A 26,218-nucleotide genomic window follows, 5' to 3' on the forward strand; every position below is an offset into this window, starting at 1 on the left:
AAAAAAACACTGTTTGAGGAAAAGTGTATGCTTTACATTTTTGCAGTCAGAGAAACAAATGGCCAGATTACAATGGATTTTCAAGGTACGCTATATTGGGTTGTCCTTGGTATTGTCTATAACTATGCATCCAGGCTTGGCTTTTTCTCAGGAACACAATACAACCATTCTCTAACAGTCGTGGCTGGGATCATGTTTCCTAACGCGCCTACTTCGGCTCAACTGAAATATTACAGGCACCAAAACAAAGTAAAGCTGCTTGTAAAAATGCCACGGTGACGACTCATCATGATGACCATGGCTAGCTGTTTATTTCACTTTTACCTCATTCGCCATGCTGGAGTGATCTTTACCATTCTTGTAAAAGCCTGTATATCAATGGAAAAACTCTGCACTTCAAATGCTGACCAAACAAATACACCCAAAACAGTCACACAACCACCGATGGTTTGTGGCTTTAGTTGAATTACATCCCGTTTAGACAAATACTGTGGTTACACCTGCACATGCTCATCCAATGCAGATACCTGACAGCAGTAAAATTATTGGAAAATGTGTTTATAATCTATAATAATAACAACAACGTACAAGCACATAATGTAAGCGTAACGTATGGTAATGGGTAAAAGTAGTCTCACGGCCTTTAAGCAGTGCTGCAGTGTGTAGTAAAGTTGACAGACAGATGAATAGCACTACATCAAAGCCCAAAGGTGTATCTGGTTTCATTGTACATCATGATGTGTGGTTTTAGAAATGCAAACGCAAAAGAGATAGATGTTCATGCATCTAACTAGGCATGAGCCAGGAATACTTCCTGGTCCTGTATTGAAATAGGTCTTAGTATAGATATGTTTCAAACCCTGAATTTCATCTACAAGGTAAACTACAATGACTTTTAATTCAATTGCTATAGTAGCATAGTTTGAATAATGGTACTGTTGGAGAAACAGTTATTTACATAATATATTCTATGCAATCTGAACATTTAAAATTCAATTCAATTTGGTCTGTCAACATTTGCAAGTTAGAAGTTTGTTTGTTTTTTTTTTTTAAATGTGACAAGTTGGATTTGGCCTTTGCCCTTTGTTTTTGTACACTTTATAGATTAGAAAGAAGAAAGGATTGTTTAAATCGTCATGAATCTCAAAATATTTCTCTTATTGTTGACTCTTTGCACAATGTTTATCATTTAATATGTATAATATTTCAAAGGGGTGAAGACAATCATAGCCAAGGGTAATGTTATTGAGATCGGCGTATAGATCAGATTTAACGTGGTTTGAAATTTACTCTAGTGTAATCATATTCTAGAAAAAAGAATGATGGATGGGAGGAGAGAAAGAACATGTCCTACTGGCAAATCAAGTTTAAATAACAATGTGTTAATAGATAATAGTTTAAACACAATAGGTTAAAGGCCCCCTGAATCGCCATCTGATATGCGTCTCCAGCAGCACTGTAATATCCTTGACATCCATCACGCCCTGGGTAAACTCCAGCACATTACAACAATAGCCTTAAACTCAAGAATCAAATACACGGAGGTGCAAACACAGACCTGCCCAGATATTAACTTTGGTTGGTTGGTAAAATCTGTTCCTGCAGTACGTAAACACGGTGAAAGGTTACAGTCGGTTAAAGGAGGTGAAAGTTACAAATGTCAATGTCAAATCTGTCAAAGTTTTATTTGGTAAGTGATACCGATGTACAATTTCGATTCAGTGAAATCTTACTTATATAGCAGTTTTGAGTGAAATTTTAATAAACCTTATCACATAGCAGCTTTACAGAAATACATATGTACGTTTATATGCCTAACGAGCAAGCCAGAGGCCATAGTGGCAAGTTAATGAGGAAGAAAACTTGACAGGAACGAGACTCATGCTCTTTTGGATGTACCTCGTACTTACAAAATTGTACAAGCTTTTAATTGTGAAGTCAAAGTCATGTTCGTTTATAAAGTGCAAACTTGCAATGTCTCTATAGGCTGACAGGCTGTAAACGGATGTAAACAGACCAGAAGCCTTGACCTTGGTGAAGAACTAGAGCTCTGAATTATCCTCTTCTCATGCTGCTAACCTAACTAGGTTTTTCCTTTAGAAGTATCTTGCAATTTCCTTCCACGTTTGTTCACACAAACCTGAGTAACTAAGTAACTGAGCCTCTGTGCTACTCCACATACTGCAGATGCCTGTATCAATTTAAAATACTGATGCTTGCCTACAAAGACCAAAACAGACCTGTCCCCTCCTGATGGTGATGGAATGAATGACTGAAGGAATGGCTGAGTCACATGGTTGTCTTTATACAAGGATTGAAGACACACCAATTCACTAAACATATTTGAATAATAAAGCTGCAGTGAACTTAGTTTTTTATTTTTTTTTTTAAATTGAATACTCACTCTCAGGCTATATACCTTCTAACAAAGTTTTAGCTTAATAGTATTCATAGACCCTGGTCTTTTGGTACTAGTGTGAGGCTTTGTTTTCAACAAAGTCCATAAAGCACTTGGATAATGTAATTTGCCAAATGCTGAACGCCAAGCTCAGGTTACTGTCTGTGCAGAGTTTCACATTTTCGCATTGATTGGACGTAGCTAAGATAAACTGCCACTAGGTGTGAAAGTGAGTGAGTGTGTGTGTGTGTGTGTATAGTTTTGAGTGATGGACTGGCATTCCATCTAGGGTGTCATTCTTGCCCTATGCTGACCTGGGATGTTCCTGGGATAGGTATGTAATACTTGCACTGAGAGAGAGAGAGACAGCGAGAGAGAGAGAGAGAGAGAGAGAGAGAGAGAGAGAGAGAGAGAGAGAGAGAGAGGCATTACCAACCAGCCTCAATATGAACATTGTCAGTTGTTTGGTTTGTAAAGTCAATTTCTGTTGGTTAAAATAGTTTCAGTCATTTGACTTGCTGAAATCCCCAGTGTTGATTTAACACCCAGTGTTGAATTTACACTGTAGAGTCTAAATAGTCAAATTGGTCACAAATGAACACTCTGGGTGTTAATGCAACACTAGGGATTTTACTGTGTGTAAATAAAGCTGCTGATCCCAGCACACTTGTACACTTTGGCTATGTGAGCAGGACACAACAGTCCTTTTGCGCTTTTGAGCTTATCTGTCATCACCCCGAGAGCAAGTCACAAGGTTCATGCCCAAAATTAAGTACTCTAAAGATGGGGGGGGGGGGGGGTGACTGGGGGAGGGGGGGGGGGGGGAGAGTAGATATGGAGAAGAGAGAGAGAATTAGGGGTCATTGTTTCGTTGTGTTTCAGAGGGACCCTGTGGTCACTTTCCCAAGTGGGTTGGGTTTCAAATAAAGGGGGAGGGGATCACGTTCCCAAAACACAGTCCTTCTTCTTGAAGAAATCTGAGAGTGTCACAATAACGCTCCACACCTCCCTATCGGCCCCTTTTTTTATGCCTAGCTGACAAATTACTTGTTGTAGTGCAACACCTCAATCTAGCTCGCCTTCAGTGTGTCACAGGCTCCAAATGAACATCTTGCCACTGACTTCAGATATTGAGTAGCTTTATTTCTTTTAAACTCATCTGGTTTTACATTTATTCATTTAGCCAGCGTGCCTTTATTTGTCTCGTCAGCAAGGCAGAAGCCAGTCAAAAACTTGGAGTACAGTTAGAGTTAAAGCACTTTGGGAGGAGGTGACATTGATGCCAGTGCCACAAGATCATGTTTCCGTTAACTGTCGAGAAAATAATGCGAATTATTTATAGGAAGAACTGAAAGCCAAAGGGTTGGAATAAGAGCTAGTACTTAGGAATTGTATAAGTACTAGTCATGGATTAGTCAGGCAAACTATAAATAATACAGCAATTTATGTCAAGTTCTAACTTGCATTAGACTGCAATGTAATTATATGTAAGTATATAACAGCAAAGAATGCTGGTCATCAATCACCTATGGAAAGTAATAATCCAGCAACAGAGAACACAGCTATACAGACACACACTGAGAGGAATTATGGTCTAATTTTGGTTCTAGACTCAACACTACACACTCAGAACATATGGGATCAAGGTGCCATGAGTACAGACACATCTCCATTCTTTATGCTTATTTGCTTTGGATTAAACTTGTCAACATCAGCACAACAGGAAATCAGGAAGTTACTCATTTTCCGAAGATGACAGTAAATTTCCCTACCAAAGCAACACAACTTTGGCTTTGAAAAAGAGACAACAACTAGATGACTTTATGGTTTAATGCAATATATAAAGTGGAACGATGCAAGTTTATCCCGTAGGATAACATAGAGAAGATAATATTGTAATATATTCCAACAAAATGGTCAAATAACGTATCTTAATTAATGCATTAACAGTGATATTAATGATATTTAATAAATATTCACTGTTGTTCCAGACATAACAATTCGAACTCAGATTTCATACTTCTTCAAATCAGGTCTGGACATAATAAGGAAAAATCATGGCAGAACTTGGGCTTCTTTTGGGCACGTTTGGTTATTTATTGCCTCGTACGGTATTTTAGGATGCTGCCGTGTTTCCGAATACAAATGTACGTTTGTTTGTACATTTGCACTCAACTCTATTGGATCTGACCAGATTACACTTTTTTTGAACTGACATTCAATCTGCTTGGCACCAAATCACCGTCTCAGACTTCTACACGTGTACACTTTTAGATCCTATACAGTATCTCTTCCCTCCATATTTCATTTCAGCACTAGTTTCTTACTAACAGGAATTTGATCATATCAGACCTGATATTTGGACCATGTCAAAAATAGGTTTTAAGCCATAAAGCAACATCTTTTGTAAAGAGACAATCTAATAAAGAATACACAGAAAGCTGATTTGTTCTGATGACTGCAGCCTGATTGAAATGTAACCCATTTGGCAGTTTGATTAATAGCTAGCCTAAAGGAAACGTGTGAATATTATTTGTCATGCTCAGCTGTCAGTGGTAATGTATTTGTCATGCAGGCTGATGTATAAAGGTATGCATATTTGATCATTACAGGAAAGGATAGAATCTGCAATATAAACAGCTTTCTGCCGCCACCTGTAGGCCACAAGAGCATCTGCATGCTAGGACGCTTGGTGTTACCTGTATTAATTGTGTGCTCTCATTTCTATATTTTGGTGGATTTAATACATGTAGACTTTATCTATGTAATTTGAGACATCTTTAGCGGTTAAATGCAAATCATCACAGAGCACAAGCAGCACACGGTTCTAAACTAAGCACATCCTGAACCGTTCTCCACTTGGGGCTGCTCTGTTTGACTGGTCAGGTGTTGATTCATTTTCTAGAACAATAAAGCTCCGACTGGAGTTCTGGCTGCATGGTTTATATTATTGCGCTTGTTCTAATACGTTATTGTTTCTGTAGCAACAACTGGCACAGGAATTATTTTATATGGCTTAGTGATTAGCATGTTCACCCCACACCTTCGGGGGTTTCCTGCGGGTACTCCAGTTTCCTCCCCTAGTCCAAAGACGTGCTTCGTAGGCTGTTCGGAGTTTCTAAATTGTCCGTAGTGTGTGAACGTTTGTGCGATTGTGATCTGCGATGAGTTGGCACCCCGTCGAGGGTGTCCCCTGCCTTGTGCCCCAAGTTCCCTGGGAAAGGCTCCAGGCTCCCCCGCAACACTGTGTGGGATAATTGGTACAGAAAATGGATGGATGATATGAAGCTTTTTGTAAGATGTTTAACATTTATGGAAGTCAAGTCTCTCAGGTAAAAATCAGAGGTAAATCCTTAACTAAGTTTACTGCCATGTGGAAAGCCTTCAGCACAAAAGATTCTTTCCGGCTTCTCCGTAACCCGACTAAATGCATTTATTTTATTTATTTTTTGGACGATTGTGCACGTCCAAAAAATTTAACATAAAGCAAACACGGTGCAGTACCAGTGTAAACACTGTAGGCAGTATGTGAGGCAATGCACCAAAGCCATGCATGGTAGCCAATATGATCAGACGATGTGTTCGGCTCAAGGCATTCTGGTGCTGATAAGTGTTGTGGTTCTGACCTGCCCCCTATTGGTCAGAGCTTTTAATTTACACATGTACTAAGGTAATGTAAACGGTGCAGCTTGCCAGGTATGCTCATCAACACTCGTCAAAGAACAAACCCAGCCTAAGATGCAGAGCTGAACGGAACCAATGTGACGGCCTTAAAAATATAAACAAAAGTAGAAGTTTCTCTTGAAGTAGAGAAACTAATTATATCTGTTGTACAATACAGAATATTGCGGTATGACAATATTGCAAAGGTATCTTGAAATTGACACCACTATAGGTCTAGAAATATAATCTTTAAAAGCTAAATAAAACTGATGCATGTTTGCAGAAGAAACAATGCTAATAAACATCGCAAGCTGACCTCCAGAGGCCCATGGAGACATTTTTATGCCTCATAATCCGGCTTGTTTTTTGTTTTTTTATTTCACCCCTTATGTTCAAGTATAGGAATTAAGACATTAAAACAAAAGCTGATGTTAAAAGCTGATGTAAGAGTGGACTATCATAACACTTAAGCAGCATTGGCTCTTCAAACATGTACACTTCTCGACCCTAACAGCTAACCTCATGTCAAGATCATGTTATATATTTAAAAATAATAATAAAAACATTTTAAATACACAAATGAGGGATTCATTAGTCAGGATCTTTTTTATTTGTTATTTGTGATGAAGTATTTAACATCACCTCACCACACCACACCGCACACAACCTCGGAGCGTCCGTTGCCAGAATACACACGCACTCTTTGTAATATTTCAATAGTATGAGATTATTATAAAATTATTGTGGAAAAAAAAAATGAAGCCTTTTATTGGATAAACCATGAATTCCAAAGAACACACCAGTAGCTTCCAATTATAGCAATCTGGAGGGAATCCTGCACTGCATCATTTGTGTGTTCCCAAGTACAACTTGTGCTAATGATCGAGCCTTTCAGGAGGTGCACTGAAGCACAAAGGAAAACAAACATGTACAGGATTCCCCCTGGACTGCCACAGCCGTTCTGCCTCACTGCTGGTGTTTTTTTTTTTTTTTTTTTTTTAAATATGCGTTTATTATGCTAATCTAATCAGTCATCATGTCCGCCCCTTCTCCTCCGGTGGCATCGCTGAGACTCAGGTCCTCCATCATCTCTGCCAGTGAGATCCTTGGTATGCCCTCGTCATCCGTGTCGCTCTCCACAGGAATCTTGGAGATGTCTGGAAATGCATAGGGTTGTAATGAGCATATATATTAAGCGTGTGAATGTACTGTTCAATGTACCGAAAGTAGTATTGCCTCCTCACCTTTGAAGATGTTGACGTTCTTACGCAGTGCTTCGTCCTCCTCAAGATCCTCCAAGAAGTCTTGGTATTGCCTGCAAAATGATTCACGCTTAGTGAGGTTCATTTACCACCCAATAAACAAGCTTCGGTTTGCAAGCTTCCATTTTTTCCCCCAAGGCACGTTTGGCTTTGGCCATCTTTTGCTTTGCACTGGAGGGTAAAGTAGCCAAAAACATTCCATGATTATCTGACAACAAATTCAATATCCAGCTCTTCAGTGATGTCAGGCATGTCTTGACTATTTTATGAAATCAATTATTTAAAAAGTAAGGATGCTTTCACATCTATCGGTCTGTTTGACGAGTCTGAATCAAAACGGACACTTTTGGATAAAATGCGCGTAAATAGACAAGGAAAAAAGCACACAAACAAAAACTGAGGCCGAGGGGCATGTAGGGCTGAAAATGTACCCACAAAACTAAAAAATAAATAAATAAATAAATAAATAAATAAAAGAGGTAAACAAATCTATACCAATTGCTGGAAGAAATCACAAAAATCAACCAAGCATGAAGAACACTGCATACATTATATAAACATTATATAAATAAGTGATTTATAATATTTTGCATCACATCCGGAATTTTCTTTCCGAGTCCAAATATCCAGAACACATGACATTTCCGCAGTGTTACCGCTCTATTCTTTGGTGCAGTTTGCATCTCATGGCTGTCAAAACACACTTGGCATGTCTGGTTCACATCCTGCAGTCGGGTCAATTCAGAGTCTAATCACTTTCCTGCTGCAATCAAACCGCTCTAGCGTTCACTTGAAAGCAGACTGAGACCACTTTTCCCTCAGATCTCCCGAGACCCTATCCTGTAACTAGAGGTTGACAGACTGATCGTTTTTTCTGATTAACTGGCACCGATAACCGATTGCTGAAACTGTTATGGGCAAAAATCCACACCGATAGCGTTTCCCAGTTGGATCCATTGCTTAACGGCAGAGAAAGGTCCGCTGTCATTATCAACAACAGTACGAGAGCGGCTTCTAGTGGCGAAATAAAACCTAGCGCGGACAAATATTGTGATGTTATCTGAAGTGTTTTTTGATTAACTTTGGATGTCTATTTTTACTTGTGTTACTGTGTTATAAAAGTGTTACTCTTTGGTTCAGTTTGGATGCATATCTTTTATTTACTTTAATATTAATTAATTAATTAATAGTTAATATATATTAATATTTATTTCATTTTTTTATTACAGTACATTTTCATGGTACAGTCAGTACTGTTAATTTTTGTAAATAAAGTTCAACAATATTTTACTTTGAGTGTTATCTTTCGTTCAGTATCAAACAGTATGTTTCGTTCAGCAGGTAAATACCGCCTGACTTAGTTAATGGTATCGGTAAAATCCACCTACCTGTAACATCACAGTTTGTTGGGTTTTTTTCCACCCTCTAAATTTCCTTTTTCACTTAAATCAATATATATGGGGGGGGGGGGGGGGCGGGGGGGGGGGGGGGGGGGGGGGGGTGTCGTCTAAACTCGTCACTTTAATCTGAACGGAAGGTCGGCATGTCTCGTTAATGCACCTATACATTTGGCAGACATTTTTTTCATACCTTTCATCATCCGTGTCCGTGCCTTCTCTGTCCCTATGCAGCTCCTTCAGCTTCCAGTTCCTGCGCTTTATTCTCTTTGTCCTGTCGTAGCTCTTCTTAATCAGAACCTAAACAAACAAGAACGGACATTATTCCTTCAACACAAAATCCAATGTTGTCTTCCAGTAGAGTTTGATCCGATTGCATGTGTGTAGCAGAGGTTCTTTTCTCATTCTCAGGTTATTCCCACTAGCTCCACTAGCTGTAGTAGTGGAGCTCATCAGTAGGGGGCAGTACAGCTTAAACTTACAAATGAGCCATAACCTGTTTCTATCCTCCCCAGACCATTAAAAGGAATTGATCCAATGCTTACCACGTCAGGCACATGGTGAGGATTCATCTTGTTCAGAAACTCGTCGTTGAGGTTCGAGTTGGCGAAGTCGTAGCTGGAAAGCAAGAAAACAAACAAACGAGATATGTGTAGCAGCCTTGGAAAACACTTCACATGGTGATATGACACTTTCTGGCATTTAAAGGTTTTATTCTGACTGCAGCATGGGAGCGTTGCGGACATTGACAGCTGGTATCTGCTTACGAAATGAACTGATTAGGGCTTGTGTCCATTTTTCTAGCAAGCTCTTAGACATCTTTAGGCAGACTGACAAACATTTCCATATCATTTTGATAAAATAATCTGATTTTTTTCTTAAAGTTGACGTCTCCAAATATATTACAATCAGAAAACACTCATTTTGACCAAAACCAACGAAATTCTTTGTCCAGAGAGAGGAATTCACTCCACTAGCGATAACACGATTTTGTGTTCAAATGTCAGGACTGCCCTTAAACCTCAATGTAGTTATGATCAGTTAGATGGACTGCATCTTCCCTCACTTATAAGCGTCTTTACATAAATGTGTTTACCAAACGTATAATGCAAAAATAGAACAGCTGACATCAGTACAAAACCATCATCATTATTATTATTATTTTGTAATAAATAAATACACCCACTCTAAGTATGATGCACATTAGGATACTGAAACCTGGACAGGGAACTTATGCAATTTAAAAAATAAATAAATAAATAAATAAACCCCATCTCAACTGCAGCCATGATATAATTAGAAGCTTATCAGCATTCAGTTTAGCACAGCTTTATCAGCATTCTCTTCCACTGAACCAAACACGGTTTTATTTTATGAATGCGAAGTAATAAAAATGACATGAGATATAGTGCGGTGTGCTCGAGCAGAATAAGGGCAGTCCAGGTTCTCCTTTCGCAGAGCTTACACACATTGCTTTATGTTCCGAATCATTTACGAAACTTATGATTTATGATTGGAGAAGGTGACTAACTTGAACTAACTTGTATCGCGGACACGCAAAGGTATTCTTATTTGTATTCGTATTATACACGTACAATAAAGGCATGCTTTCCACAACAGTAAAGCGAACTATAAATGGATAAAAAGTATGGTGTTGTTCGTTAATAAGTAAAACATTATAATCATTGCCAAATTGTTGTGGGATAGAAGAAATAAAACACTTTTGGGACGTGATGTTCTAGGAAAATAATCAACGAAACACACTGCTTAGTGTCGGGCCACATCGATCGCACCGCCTTGTTGTTGATTATTTTCCTGTAACAGCAATGCCTCCTTGTGGATTATTCCTTACACACTGTGTCATAAATGTACAGGGATTATGCTATCAGCTCATACCCCAGCACCAGGTCTCCGATGTTGAGCAGGTGGCCCAGGTGGGTGCGGCAGTGATATTGCTGACTGGTGTTCATCTCACTGGTCTTCTGAACCCACACTTCAGCCAAGGTGTGCTGTTAAAAAATAAAAATAAATAATAATTAAAAAAAACACACACACACACACACACACACACACACACACACGCGCCATTTATCGCCCAAATGCTGCTTTAATGCAATACCGAATGCTTCATGAAACCCAATGAAAATGGGATATTAAGAATGAATTGCTTTTGTGCCCTTTAAAACCTGCTGAGAAACGAAAATTAAAACGTGCAGAAGTGGAGAAAACAGCAGGCTGAGTGGTTTGAATGAATATTATAATTCATATCGGATTGTTTTCTTGAGGAATACAGCAAACAGCTTATTGATTTGCATTTCACGTCCATGTCAGAGCAAATAACGCTTTTGTTCCTTCTCTATTCGGGTCTCGTTTCAGGATGTTTCCTTACCCGTCATCTTAAAACAATTCTAGAATTGTATGTCTTACCCGGTTGGATCTCAGGCCAGCTCCTGCTCCTAATCGCTGGTCCCTGATGATATCGGCGTCCATGACGATGAACTCCTCCAGCTGGCGCGGATTAAGGAGGCTGTTAAACGGGTGACGCCAGTACGTGTTTGCGTCGATCTCTGCCACTGTAACCCAATAGCACAAAGGAAAGATAAGCACCAAAAGTGAGTTATCAGATGACGGGGGAATAAAAAAGGAAAGTTTTTTGGAGTTTTTTTTTTTTTTTTTTTTGCACCAGAGACTGTTGTGTGTGAAAATCCCATAAAATCAGCAGTTTCTGAAATGCTCAAACCAGCTCTTCTAGCACCAACATCTATGCCACGGTCATGGAGATCACCTTCTCATTGTATGACGTGAACATTAACCGAAACACTTGACCTTGTACCTGTACGATTTCACCTTTTTCTGGCCCTGAAATGAGCTCGGATCCAGTTTGAACAGACCTCTTCGGCACCTGCATCTTATAAATAACGATTCATAAATAGTTGAACAGAAGGAGTGGGGTCAGGTGCGATAAAAGGAACGGATTGTTAATGTTTTTGTTGCAATTGCAACTAGCAGACGGCTCTAAGAAGTACAAACAGCCCCTTTAATATAAACATCAAATATAAAAGGGGAAAGGCATAAATCAATTCGTGCCTCAAGACAGTCTGTGTAATTATATGCCGAGCAGATCAGGAAGGGGAAAGTGTTTAAATGTTTAAGAGTCATACTCACGCTGCAGTGTTTTCGGGTCAATGAGGTGCACGGTGCTGGTCACCTGGATGCATACACACACCTGGCCCAGGTTTCCCAAGCTTTGGGCCAGACGAGGAGACAGACACACCACGTTGTCCTGAGAGAGAGGGAGAGAGAGCGAGAGAGAGAGATTAATTCGTATCAAATCAATAATAAAAATAACCTCAGGAAGGAACCACCGTGTGCATCCAATAACATGATCAGCCTGTACACGCACACTCTCTGCTGATATTCCTTTCTGATCAGAAATAACACATGCCAGCACACACACACTGTTTTTTTACTCATTCAATCCAATTTTAAGCATTATACAAATAATAACACATAAAACAGCAATCACAACAAGACTTTTCTTAGGCCAGCTTGTGTGGAATACATACGTGAGGCCTGTTTCACGAAGCAAGTTGAACAAACTCAGAGTTTCAGAGTACGTTTTTGAGCTGACAAAACCAAACTGATCCAACCCGGGTTAACAGGCTTCATGACACCGCGCATCACCCTTTCTCCGTCGACCAAGGTTTTAACCCTGAATCAAGGTTTTCTCAGCGTGCATGCAAGAGCCAGACGTTTGCAGCAAACAGCCAATAGCGTTCAGGATGAAGAAAAGCTGGTGCACGTACTTCTGGTTGATAAGCAAGAAATTATTACGTGGAAATATGTGGAATTTAAACCTGCACTAAGCGCAAAAAATCACCACTGCTGCGGCTGCAAAGCTCGGGAAAGGTTTACTTTTATACGCTCACAATGACAAACTCGGCATATATAACCAATATATTTCATGTCATTTCATTTAATATAGAAGTACATCGTTAAATTAAATATTAATAAAATAAATATCCATTTGTGAAAATATATCAGGACAGGAATAACGCCACTAATAACGAAAATATGTACTACTGGGAAAGAAGCAAGACGTACAGTTTGTCGTACAGTGAGAGCGTGGCTTCTGCGTGTCAGATTTCTAACGTACGGTTCGAGAAGCCGGCAGAGATAAACTATACTATCTGCTGAAAAATCGATATCTTTTGTACAGGTCATCGGGAAAAGGATTAACGCCGATGCGTCAGATTTACATCACCTTGCTCGCGGCTGATTGGTCCAAGTTGGGTTTGAGTTTTCTAACCTAGAATAAAACCTGCTCTGAGTGTAGTGTAAGTTACCATGACGATGAAACCCCTTTAAAAACAATCCGCCTTGTTGAGACCGAAAAAAACTGAGAGTTTGTTCAAACTAAACCCGAACGGACCCGCGTAGCCACCGAAACCAGCTTTGTGAAACAGGCCTATGGTGAACATTTTTGTGTAGTTCATGCCATTTATGTAATAAGCTTTACAGCAGTGTTGTAATACACTTACATCAACTAAAACGCAATAAGAAATGCAATTTAAACAGTAAATAAATGCAAAGGGAAGACGGGACTATAATAAGAAAACGTTATAATAATAATATAATATTTTAACACACAAGCAGATCACTGGACAATAAGCTACTACTAGATACTAGATAGGTGACAAATAAAACTGTGATCAAGCATTAAGAATGACGGTGTGGCTGATTATTCCATGTTGCTTAATCATTATTATTTCCTCCATTCACCCCGCCTCCCATTTTTTTTGTTCCACAGATAAGGTTGTTTTATGACGTATTACCTTACAGATGGGCACGATCTCTATAGAGAAGGTGCTTTTGTAGTTGTACGAGTTCGAGTGAACATCATGAGAGATGAGACGCTGCGAGGACTTTGATCTTTGGGACAGAGATGAAAATTCGTCGGGTCAACAAAATGCAGCAGCGAGAAAATGATCAACAAAACGAGCAGGTTAAAAGTGGGTTTTATTACGTAGCTCGACGTGAAAATTAAATGCACATGTGGATGAACCATAAAGTCCAGCCTTCATACCTGCATGGAACCGTACACTGTAGGAAATCCACCATCTTTTGGGCATGCTGCTTGGAGCTGTAGTAGAAGTCAATGCCCTCTAGAAATGATCAAATGAAAGAGAGAATTAAAAAAAAAAAAAAAGAAGACAGAATGTCCAACAATAAAAGCACACGCAGCATTCTCCAGTAAAACAGGCCAGATGGATGGGTGTCCAATCTGGCCACCACATGTCAAGCGTTCAAAGCTCTGAATCCATTTTCACAGGCATGACCCGAGCTCCAGCATTAAGCTCTTGATTATTAACACCAAGCCTCACAGATGAAATTTCAGGGTGCTTTCCAATGTGCTAAAAATGCCATCGTGACTAACAGCCTGACTTTTAATCACTGCCTGCCGTGATCGCGCGTCTGGCAGAACCGTCTTCTGTATCAGGAAGCGATGAAAAAATGTGCTGGAAGAAAAAGGAGTTGCAGGAGGAGGAGGAGGAGGAGATCGAAGAGCGACGTACCGTGGATTTCCTTGATGCGAAGTGTGTTCTGGTGCACCCTGTGCTTCAGAATCAACTGCTCCAAGTAGTAAAAGGTCTTCTTGTGGACTGTCTAGGATCATAAATGTGAGAAGACAAAGTTTCTTTAAAGTGAATGTTTACTGGGCTTTCACGCTAAACAAACTAACAAACAAACAAACAAATAAAGATTACAATATTGAATTGCTATGGGACATTTAATCATGAATACTACAATACACCATGTTCATTAATGTATTTCTTTAATCATAAATATATAACATTAATTATGTTTAATAGAAATGAAATGCCTACATTTATAAATTAGGAGTTGTATTCGTTATGTATTAATTCTAATTATAATAAAAATACAATTTAATGTCATATTTATACATAATTCAATGTTATTGCACACTCAAATATTGCGTTTTGTGATGTCATAATATATGCATATAAATATTATAATATATATATAATAAATAATAATCATGTTATTAATAGCATATTAACAATAGGTTCTCACGTGTTCCCAAGTAAAGAGTGTATATAGATATGTTATATTATATAAATAATGAACTGATTAAATAAATAAATGATTCAAGACATTTTCTCAGACAGAATAAACGGGTTACAGGACGTGAGAGAAAGTACAAGCGAAGATTTTATTTTATGCTTTAGAGGAAAAAGCCAGTGGATCGAACTGCTAAATCACACACAGCAAAACCTGATGTCGTAATATTTACCCTCGGCGGAAAATGAACAGAACACCACTCTCAAGTCCTCGACAAATAACACAGGTCAGGAATGACTGTGTTGTGTGTTAACTCAAGCTACTCAAGTTTACTTATTAAAAAAAAAAAAAAAAAAAAAGCCTTTAACTCCATTTCCCACTGTTCCACTGTCATTCAATCTGAAGAATGATAAAGAGAAGCCACAGGAACACACACAGCTTTAACTGATGCTAAATGTGTTCTTCGTGCATGTGAGGGATTTTATAATAGCACAAAGAGCTTGTTATGCTAATGAGAGACCAGCATGTAAGACAAGGCTTAATAAACGTTTACCATTTTCAGTTTGCGGAATCATTTTTGACATGAGCTAGAGTGTATGTATATAGAGCTTTTACACAACAGTTACTTGTACTAAACCACTAATCTGATTGGCTGAGCGGCGTTCCAAGAGTGCCTAGATTTCCTAGAACCGCACCGGGACATTTCACCGTGTGTATCACTCCGCTCGTCTGTGTTCGCCGTGGAAAACTCTACTTCCTAGTTTGAAACAGTTACTACAGTAGAGTTAGCGACATCATGAGCGGACATGGCGAATGAAAGTTATAACGTTTTGACTTCAAATATGAAAGCCAGTCAGATGGAGATGAAAAGGAAGAAAGGGATGCCAATTCTACCGATTTAACGGAAATGTACACGTCATTGTAATTGATTTTAATTCTTTTCTAATTATCATCACCGCTAAATTTTTTTGTAGTGTTATACTTCATGCTCCATTATAAGGGTACGTAATCTTTTTTTTTTTTTTTCTCTCCTTTTTCATTGGAAAATGATCAAAAATGGCATCCCTAATATATAAGAGTTAACTCATGTTTACAACATACTTGTCTAATGTTAGCAGCGTTGACTTTATTTCACATTACCTCGCATGAGCACCAAACATTCTTCGGTTATCTTGACGAAAAGCGAGACCGCATATTTCAACTTGGAAAATGAGTAGAGTTGAGGCAAAAGCCAAGCCGATGTAAGATAGGGGGAAGGGCGCAGGGCTTCCAGGGGTGTTGGTTAATATCACAGAGTTCAAAACACCCACGCAACTGTCAATCATTTCAGATTCCTGTGTGGATTCCTATTCCATGTGCTATTTTTTCAGGGCGAAAAAAAAAAAACTTCATTTATGAACTTTAAAATGTTAAAATGCGGAGCTCCTGGTCAAAATGTGTAAAAGGTAAAAAGGTGGGCAGAACAGAATCCCATCATATATCTGTGTAGGTGGGGGTTACATTTTTTTTGCTGCTCAAAAACACTTTGAAAGCCCTGGGATTTAACCTTACAGTCACTATAATTAAATTAAAAAAAAATAAATAAAACAATAATAATACCACTAGTGTTGTTATTCAAAGCGCTGGTGCAAACCAGTGTCTTTTTAAACTATTTACACAAATCTGCCTTGTCCTTTCATCTATCGAGTCTCTAACACAGAACCTTAAAATGTTAAACTACCCGCTTCCTCGTCTAGGAAAGATCAAACGAGAGCTTACCTTCTGTCTAACTTGCACGACGGCCTTCCAGTAATCCTTGGCTTCCACCCGATGGCAGTCGTCACACATCTGCGACTGAATGATGTAATCCACCACAAACACCTGCTGCAGGATGGCGCCATTCATTACCTACAGACAGAGATCAGATAATGACCTGATTTGCCAGGTTTTCACGGTGAGAGTGTTTCCGAGCAGATAGCGGCCAGACAAATCACCTCTTTCTGAATGGTGAGCTTTAACTTGATCCTTTTGGAATGCGGCTCTGTCCACACGAAGCCTGCGTCGATGAGCCGCACCTGGAAGAGGGCAGAAAGTGAAGCAGACGTGCGGATAATAACGGAATACTGACTTTTTTATTTTATTTTTACTATTCATCTATAAACAGACGTGTGTCAAAAATGCTAAACGGTAATTCCATTATATTATCAACATCACATTTTGAACTAATTACTACTAAAGATTCAAAATCACCCTCCTAGACACACTTCCTGTTAACTCCTTACCTTAGACATCAAGCCCTTTATTTTCTTTAGGCAGAGAGTGAGCAGCTCGCGGGACTCTAAAGCACACTGAACCCACGTAGCTGGAGGCTGCAGGTACCTATTGGAACATGCCACAGAGACTGTAAGTCATCTGAAAGAGCTGATTTGATTATAAACTGTGAAAATATTACGGGCTGAAATATTCTGAGGTGGAAGCAGCTATTAACTCCGACTGTTAAATGCCAGGGTTTCAATCATAGCATTGATATGTATAAAAAATAAAAAATGCACAAAAAAAAGACCTCCATCATACACAGTTTAATATTTAATATTCGCCGTGCCTCTGGCTGAAATTTAACCGGATAACAAGACGAACGAGTGAATGCGCCTTTTTGTCAAGGGTACAGTCTGTATTAATACACACAATTACCTTGTCATACTTTTGAGTGAAATTATCTGAGCTAGTGCTTTTTAGTCTAGTTAATAGGGCTTCTGGGCGAGCATAACACGAGAGTTTGCAGCACACTGGAGATTTCGCTTGCCCAATGGAATCGCTAATGAACTAATGATTTGTTTAGACAATAAAGGGAATTATCTGCCAAGATGCACATTACAAGATGAAATACCTGCAGCTAATTTAGCTCGATTCATAAACGATCAAGGACTGAAATTTAAAGGAGGGACTTCAGTACCGTTCACACTGTTTGCAGAAATGGATGGAGACCTGCTTTGGAATTCCATCGGAGATGTCCACTTGGGTCCTCAAGCAGGACACGCACATGTTGGCTGGGTTCGGGGGAATAGGGATGCCACATGTGCAGCAAAGGCTGTGAAAAGAAAGCACTTTTTTTTTTAAAATCCGTGTGTTGTCTAACATGAACTAGATGTAATGGAAACCGTTCATTTATGATGCTTTCTTCCACTATAGTAGATGTTTCCCTAACATGGAAGAACAATATACATTATCTGTATGAAATTGTATATATACACACACACACTGATCAGCCATTACATTACAACCACCTGCCAAATATTGTGTAGATCCCCCTTGCACAACCAAAACAGCTCTGACCCGTCGAGGCACGGATTCCACCTCTGAAGGTGTGCTATGGAAAACCCCACAAGACCTGCCGTTTTGGAGATGCTCTGACCCAGTTGTCTAGCCAGCACAATTTGGCCCTTGTCGAAGTCACTCAGATCTTTACGCTTGCCCATTTTTCCTGCTTCCAACACATCGACTTCGAGAACTGATTCACTTGCTGCCTCATATATATCACCTCTTAACAGATGCCATTGTAATGAGATAATCAATGTTATTCACTTCACCTGTCAGTGGTTTTAATGTTACAGCTGATCGATGCACCTAATAATAATGCACCCAACCAAGTGTTTATAAAATAAACTGTAAAAATGTATATGGAACTGATGTCATATACTTACATATTGCCTTGGCTGCTTGATGCTGGAGCTTGCATGTACTCCATAGCTGCGGAGAGACCATAATTCATCAATTACAGCGCAAACAATACTGTTCCCATGCTATAAGAGCACATCCCGAAGTGTTTTATTCCTCTTACCACGGCAGCTATTATTTATTAAAGTCCCCATGAAATCAGAATTGAAGTTTTGTGTCTTTTAGTATGAATATGTTCGCCTTAAGGTTATCTATAAGCTAGTGCGCTCCAAAACGATGAGAAAGTTCGCATTTAGAAGATATATGCATTCACAATGTACAGTCTCTCTCTACTACCAATACGGTGCAACAATTTTTATGACATCATTCTGCACTTCAGCGGATCATCAGATTTTCTGTCCAATCAAACGCTCGCCAGAATCCAAAGTGTCCCGCCCACAATATTATAAAAATCACCTTGCCTAAAATCTAGTGGCTATTTAAAAATGGGGAGGAGCTACTTGATATGTCCCACCCTGACTTCCTGCTTCAGTGGAAATTACATCAACACATCGAATAACGCAGTGTGTTTCAAGGCACTTCAAGGAGACTTTAAACAAATGGGGAAAAAAAAGAATGTCGTTCTTTAAAAAGTTATATTTAATGTTGTTGAAAATCCGCAAAACAAGTTAATACCGGTTATCACTTACGTTATTAATGGCTAGAAACTTCGCTTGTAGTTAAAAACGCAGCTTGTCATGTTATCGAGAAACCGTAAACCTGTGCGTCCTGAAGACTTTCCCGTGTCGGAAAACTTCCTGACAAAGTACTGACACTGGAGACTCCTTCCATAAATGTTAAATAAACGTCTCCTGACAGAAAACTTTACCCCATCAATGATTATATGTTTTTTAAATCCATTTATTTGACCGTCCGCCATACAAGTCCCTGTGTAAATGGTGACCACAAAAACAATAATTTATTAGGGCGGGCGCATAAATTATGAACGTGTGATTTGCCTTGCAGCCGGAACTACTGTCAGAGCTGCTGTTGGATAAATTTATTCAACACCTTCTGACCAATCAGATTCAGGATTTAACAGAGCTGTGGCATAAACACACAACGTTACACGATGACAAATACAAATGTACACTTTTTTTTCAGTTTTAGTGACAAACATTAATTAACTCAAGATTTGCTTCTGTTGACGATTATTTGTTTGATATTGAAGTTTTATATTTTCATTAACAGTCACAGCTCGAGGCTAACTGCTAACTGCAATGAGCTAATTGGAGTTAGCTAAGGTAACTAACTTCGTCACTATTACTTCTGCATTCCCGGTACAATTGTAAACACAAACACACGTGACACACAAATAAAGATCTGGTTTCTTTATTCCTACCGAATGATAATAGGTTTTATCCAGGCACACACTTCAGCTCAGATCCACGACGTTACTGCACATGTTTCTCCCAAAAGCATGTCCAGCAAAAGACTGTTTTTTTTTCCTAACCGTTTTTATTGAAACTCCTCCTTCTACTCTAGGATTGGCTGTAAGTATCAGGTATCCTACTTCAGGATTGGGTAGTAGGTCGCGTTTGCGGTTTATTCTCGAATCAGCAGGTTGCACTGTGAGGCTAAATTAATATCTAGCCAATCACAGCGCAGAAGGAGGGATTTGTCTAAAAACGGGTAGGAAATTAAATGACTCGTTGGTGACGTAATCATAGAACGTCATGACAAGACCAAGAGAGTGGACCAAACCGCGCCTGACTGTATTTAGTAAATAATAGCTTTTGGGGGGGGGGTTCTATTTTATTCCTGGATGTTCAGGTGAGTTCATAAAATGTTTCAGATTATTTATTTGAAAGTGTGACGTGCATTTGCAGGCTATGGTCACGGAGTTTAATGGTGTCCATGGTACATTCTGTCAGGACGGTTATATATGGAATCCTTAAAGGTGAAGAAGTCAGATGTCAGATATATATAATAATAATAATAATAATTTATATATATATATATATATATGTTCAAATTATTATTATTATTATTATTATTATTATTATTATTATTATTATTAATTATTTTTTTCCAAGTCAGGACACTTTTGTTGTAACTTCTCTGCTGTAAACTCTGGGGTCTGTGTTGCCATGTTATTTGAAAATAATAAGAAAAAAAAACAAATCCTGTTGACCACTAACACCTAACCAGGACAAGGATAGGTCTTTACTCATCCTCTTATCTTTCAAAATAATATATATATATACATATATATATATATATATATATATATATATATATATATATATATATATATATATATATATATATATATATAATAAAACAAGGTTTAAATTTTGGCACCCACAACAAATTCTTTGCTAGTGAGAATGTCTTAAAGTGGATTGGTTATTTTAGTGATTTTTACAGAACCAAACACAGCCATCTTGGGCTGATTTTGTTCTTTCTGATTTTTTCATGCCACCAATCAGGGACAGGCGTGACAGTCAGGTGATTACACGGAATGAAACGCCCCATAGATCTGATCTCATTTTGGGCTGATGTTTTCATCCCACTGTGCTGACACATCCTTAACATATCATCAGTATTGATTGAGAAGGTGTACGTGAAATAAAGTTGGAAGAACAATGAACATAAACAAGGTGGACTATTCACTCTATCATCATTTTTCCACAAATGCCTGTAGATGAGAAAATAAAGTAGATGGATTAAGCAAAATCACTGATTACACCTTTAACTTGCTTTACAGTAAAAATGTAGGCTTATGTAGAAAGTAGAAGCATGCATGTATAAAGGGTAGGGATTATTTGATTTTCACACTCAGTTCTTATTTTTATATTCTTCAGGCCAGCTTTTCATTTATGGAGGATTTCAGAATGATTTGAATGCACACCTGCTGTGTTACAGAGCCCAGAATCTGGTTGTGTGTTTAATTAGCAGAGACGTCATGTCCTTTCATGGAACACCTTTCTGACCCTCACTGTCTCGTTTACACTACGAGTTAATGGACGTCACATCTCTGAGGTGCTGTGACTTTGCACTTATGTAGGCTAGATTTTGTGCAAATATTTTCTTCCTTTGAAGGCAGCTTTTTAAATTTTAGCCCATAACTTTGGAGATGCTAGGGGAAGTATGAAATATATACCATTAATTTATGTGTTGTGTCCTGCGGGGTAGGCAGCTCTGATACTCTTCACCCCATTACTCTGGAATGCTTTTCCATAAATGGCCATCCCATTTTTTCTGGCTTAGGGCCAAATTTTCAAAGATGAAATGTCTTCTGGGCTTTTCTTTTTGTTGCCTGATAAGTAAAACTGAAGTATAATAATTAAGGATATCAGACATAACCTGTTTGAATAGTTTTTGTAGCCTTTAATCTGTGGCCAAGTGCACGTCATACTACATTTATTCATTTAGCAGACGCTTTTATCCAAAGCGACTTACAAATGAGGAAATACAAGCAAAGCGATATATCAAGCAGAGAACAATACAAGTAGTGCTACCGTACAAGATCTTTAATTGAGTTCTAGAAAAGCAAAGTGTGCAGAGTCGAAGTGTAAGAGCCAGAGTAAGTTTGTTTGTTTATTTATTTATTTTTTAAGGATAAATGTGGGGTTAGTGTTTTAGGGGTTAGTTACATGCTCACGGAAAAGGTGTTTTTTGAAGGTGGTGAGAGATTCTGTGGTCCGGATTGAGGTTGGAAGTTCATTCCACCACTGAGAGACAGTTAGTGTGAAGGTTCCGGAAAGGGACCTTGAGCCACGATGAGTAGGCACTACTAAACGTTGGACGTTAACCGATCGCAGATTGCGTGAGGGAACGTAAGCCTTCAGGAGACAGTTCAGGTAGAGGGGTGCTGTTCCAGACAAGGTCTTGTACGTGAGCATCAAGGCCTTGAATTTGATATGGGCGGCTACAGGAAGCCAGTGGAGGGAGATGAAGAGGGGTGTGACATGGCTTCTCTTGGGCTGGTTGAAGACGAGGAGTGCTACTATGGGGGTTAGGCCTAGGTATAGCTACAAAGCAGACAAAATGCCTTATCCAAATCCTTTACATTATCTTGTCTTAGCCTCACTAGTCTTTAATGCAAGATAAATAGGCTAGATATTGTTATATTATAGTCCTATATGCTGGTAGCTTTCACAAAAAGACACCTTTTTCTTTGGCACAATCCGATCACGTTTTCATCAGTTTTTGGAGGTTTGTTTGGACCCGACGAGTACCCAGGTGCAGATTTTGGCTAATTCAAATGAGGATTCAAGATTGTTTTCTTTTTTTTCCCCCTCAAGGTCTATTTCTGGTTCTTATTTCACAGTTCCTTGTTTCACAGTTACACCACCAAAAGCTTGATTACTGGAAAATCTTTCTTTAGAACTAAATTTAGTTTGAACTCGTCTGACAACAGAACGCCTTGCACCCATTACCACCTGTTAAAACACAGTTATTTATTTATTTTTACTATATACAGTATATACACTCGGTGGCCAGTATATTTGGTACACCTATATTTATGTCACTTATATTATGTAGGTATATAGCCTTATCTGTTGCTATACACAATTCGTCAGCTTCCTTTACCCTACAGACCATCATAGGACCATCACCACTGATCAGATATTATTTGGGAGGTGGAACATTCTTGGCACAGCAGTGACAATGACATGCTAGTGTGCTTGGTGCTTCCTTTTTGATACAGTTCATTGTACTTAATAAACAGCGCTGTTGAATCTGATTGGTCAGGTTGATTAATTTGCTGTAATTTGCAGTTGCTCAACCAGTAGTATCCACTATAATTCGAATGATATGTTTACACAGTATATGTGCTCATTCTAATACATTATTCCTAATGTTCCTACTGTGTCTGCAGCAATCCATAATTGTTCACATTTTCATTCATTTCAAATTTTCAACCTTTTCTGGAACCAAAAAGTACACAGATGCAGATTTGGGCTAATTTAAATAAGCATTCAAGATAACAACTAATTCATAGGGACTTGTATAGTGAATGCTCCACAATATAATATGTGTTAATATAATATCGATTCCCGGCCCACGTGACTCCACATACCGAAGTGTCCTTGGGAAAGACACTGAACCCCAAGTTGCTCCCGATGGCAAGTTAGCGCCTTGCATGGCAGCTCTGTTACCATTGGTGTGTGAGTGTGTGTGTATGGGTGAATAAGACACAGTGTAAAGCGCTTTGAATAAAAGCGCTATATAAGTGCAAACCAACTAACTTGTCTCATGGACATTCCATTGCTGTGGCATAAGAGGAATAAAAAGCTTCATGGTGTACTGTTAGAAAATAATTGTAAAATAACTTTGGGGTGTTAAGAGAAACTCATGTTCTCGTCTGGTCTCATCACACCACTCCATCGTTGCTGTTGGCAGGAAAGGTTTTGTGTGAGCTATATAAAAAACACCCCAAAAATCACACCATCACGTTTGGCTGTGTGTGTTTCATTCGTACCAACACCACACACACCACACCCTCCTAATTGCTGGATGTAAATTGAATATACATACATACATACATACATACATATGCGGGGGAGCCTGGAGCCTATCCCAGGGAACTTGGGGCACGATCGTACTGACAATTTGGAAATGCCAATCAGATTACAATGCACGTCTTTGGACTCGGGGAGGAAACCAGAGTACCCGGAGGAAACCCCTGAAGCACGGGGGGAACATGCAAACTCCATGCACGCAGGGCGGAGTCGGGTTTCGAACCCCCAACCCCGGATGTGCAAGGCAAACGTACAGTAAGATTAAATATATTACTGAATTAGGGCGCACGGTGGCTTTAGAGGTCAGCACGTTCGCCTCACACCTCCAGGGTCGGGGGTTCATTTCCCACCGTGGCCATGTGTGTGCGGAGTTTGCATGTTCTCCCTGTGCTGCGGGGGTTTCCTCTGGGTACTCCGGTTTCCTCCCCCAGTCTAAAGACATGCATGGTAGGCTGATTGGCATGTCCAAAGTGTCCGTAGTGTATGAATGGATGTGAGTGTGTATGTGATTGTGCCCTGCGATGGATTGGCACCCTGTCCAGGGTGTACCCCGCCTTGTACCTGATGCTCCCTGGGATAGGCTCCAGGTTTCCCCGTGACCCTGAAAAGGAGTAAGCGGTATAAAAGATGGATGGATGGATATTACTGAATTATTTTTTAAAAACCCCATCTATTCACTTAAAAACATTTATTGATTTATTCATTCATTTATTTACTAGTTAATTACATTTCTGACCACTTCCATAATATAAGCGCTCCTAATTTGAGCTCCGCCTCTTTTTTTCCTTAACCCCGCCCCCGCGTTCCTGTAATTGGCTAGAAACAAGACAATCACCGCCCCTTCAGAGGGAGGGCTGACTCCTCAGCTGTGCTTCTCTAGCCTATATCAAGCTCCTGGAGTTTTTTTGTTCCCTCTCTCTTATGACAGCGCGTCACATTCGTGTGTGTATCGGGGAAGTGAAGGCGCGCGCGCGCGTGTGTGTGTGTGTGTGTGTATTGGGCAAGTGAAGGCGTGTGTGTGTGTGTGTGTGTGTGTGTGTGTGTGTGTGTGTGTGTGTATATATATATATATATGCGTATATATATATATATATATACATACATACATATATATATATATATATATATATGTGTGTGTGTGTTTGTGTGTGTGTGTGTGTGTGTGTGTGTGTGTGTGGAGAAGGAGCTTATCATCTGATTCTATTAAGACATCTGATAGGGAAAGAGAGAGCACCGCTTTATTGCGGATTTCTATTTAAATGAAAGCGCTTGACTGCGGCTGCACACCGGCGGAACCGGCGCCAATGCGCGCCCGACGCGCTCCCATTTCTAAGCCAACAACAACAACAACAACAACAGAAACAAAGTGTAAAAGATTCTTGCGTGTTTGCAGGTCAGAGATGGACTGAGACGCGCTGAGGGTATACACGTGAACAGCTCGAGCAGGTCAGTGATCTAGATTTTTTGGCGTGTGCGCGTTTGGATAAATGATAGGAGATACGATGACCCTGCTGTCTCTGTTGGGCCGGATCATGCGCTATTTCTTACTACGACCGGAGACGTTGTTTCTGCTGTGCCTGAGCCTGGCTTTATGGAGCTATTTCTTCCACACCGACGAGGTGAAGACCATTGTGAAGTCGAGCCGCGATGCCGTGAAGATGGTCAAGGGCAAAGTGGCCGAGATCATGCAACACGACCGGTTCGGCCTGGACTTGTCCGAGGCGGAGTTCTCCAAGAGCTGGGAGCTGAAGAGCCCCGGCGCCGCTGTGTACGCCATCCAGGGACGCCGAGATCACATGGAGGACCGCTTCTCCGTGCTCACCGACCCGGTCAACCGGAGCCACCCGTCTATTTTCGGGATTTTCGATGGACACGGTGGAGAGGTGAGTTTATCTGTACATTCTGTAACACACAAACACCCCCCCCCCCCCCCCCCCCCCCCAAAAAAAAAAGGTAAATTCAGGATACTACTCTATTAAAAATAAAGGCTGGTTCTTTAGAGCACCATAGGTTCTGCAGAGAACCTTCTTCTTGTCAAGAACCCTTTTTTTCCATTTATATAGGGTTCTTGAGTTGAGCTGTGTGGTTCTATGGAGACGAAAGAAGTTTATGTTTCGTTATTGGTTCTTCAAGGTGTCATCCCTTAACAGTTTAAAGTGAGCCCCATAAGGTTCTTTGTGGGACTGAAAAGGTTCTCCTGGCATCATAAAAATAAAGGTTCTTCAAAGGTTCTTTACAGCACCATAAGTT

At 39.6% G+C, this 26,218-nt stretch overlaps 2 protein-coding genes across 2 annotated transcripts in view; one reads left to right on the top strand and one right to left on the bottom strand.

Annotated features, from left to right (window-relative positions):
- Positions 1–6,648: 6,648 nt before the first annotated feature.
- nmd3 (NMD3 ribosome export adaptor) lies at positions 6,649–19,956 on the bottom strand. The gene is made up of 16 exons (XM_017495738.3): positions 19,840–19,956; positions 18,485–18,530; positions 17,737–17,871; positions 17,066–17,162; positions 16,778–16,858; positions 16,563–16,691; positions 14,297–14,387; positions 13,807–13,885; positions 13,556–13,652; positions 11,886–12,003; positions 11,148–11,293; positions 10,617–10,729; positions 9,266–9,338; positions 8,914–9,020; positions 7,306–7,376; positions 6,649–7,218 (listed from the first exon to the last, which is right to left on the bottom strand). The coding sequence occupies exons 2-16, from the start codon at positions 18,526–18,528 to the stop codon at positions 7,085–7,087; spliced, it is 1,515 nt and encodes a 504-aa protein (XP_017351227.1). The 5' UTR covers positions 18,529–18,530; positions 19,840–19,956; the 3' UTR covers positions 6,649–7,084.
- A 221-nt stretch (positions 19,957–20,177) lies between these two features.
- ppm1lb (protein phosphatase, Mg2+/Mn2+ dependent, 1Lb) overlaps positions 20,178–26,218 on the top strand; it is an 87,983-nt gene continuing 81,942 nt past the window's right edge. The window contains exons 1-2 of the mRNA XM_017495739.3: positions 20,178–20,270; positions 25,362–25,851. Coding sequence (XP_017351228.1) covers positions 25,456–25,851 — 396 coding nt within the window. The 5' untranslated portion in view covers positions 20,178–20,270; positions 25,362–25,455. The remainder of the gene's footprint in view (positions 20,271–25,361; positions 25,852–26,218) is intronic.

This window comes from Ictalurus punctatus, chromosome 20, assembly GCF_001660625.3.
Source record: "Ictalurus punctatus breed USDA103 chromosome 20, Coco_2.0, whole genome shotgun sequence".
NCBI lineage: Eukaryota > Metazoa > Chordata > Actinopteri > Siluriformes > Ictaluridae > Ictalurus > Ictalurus punctatus.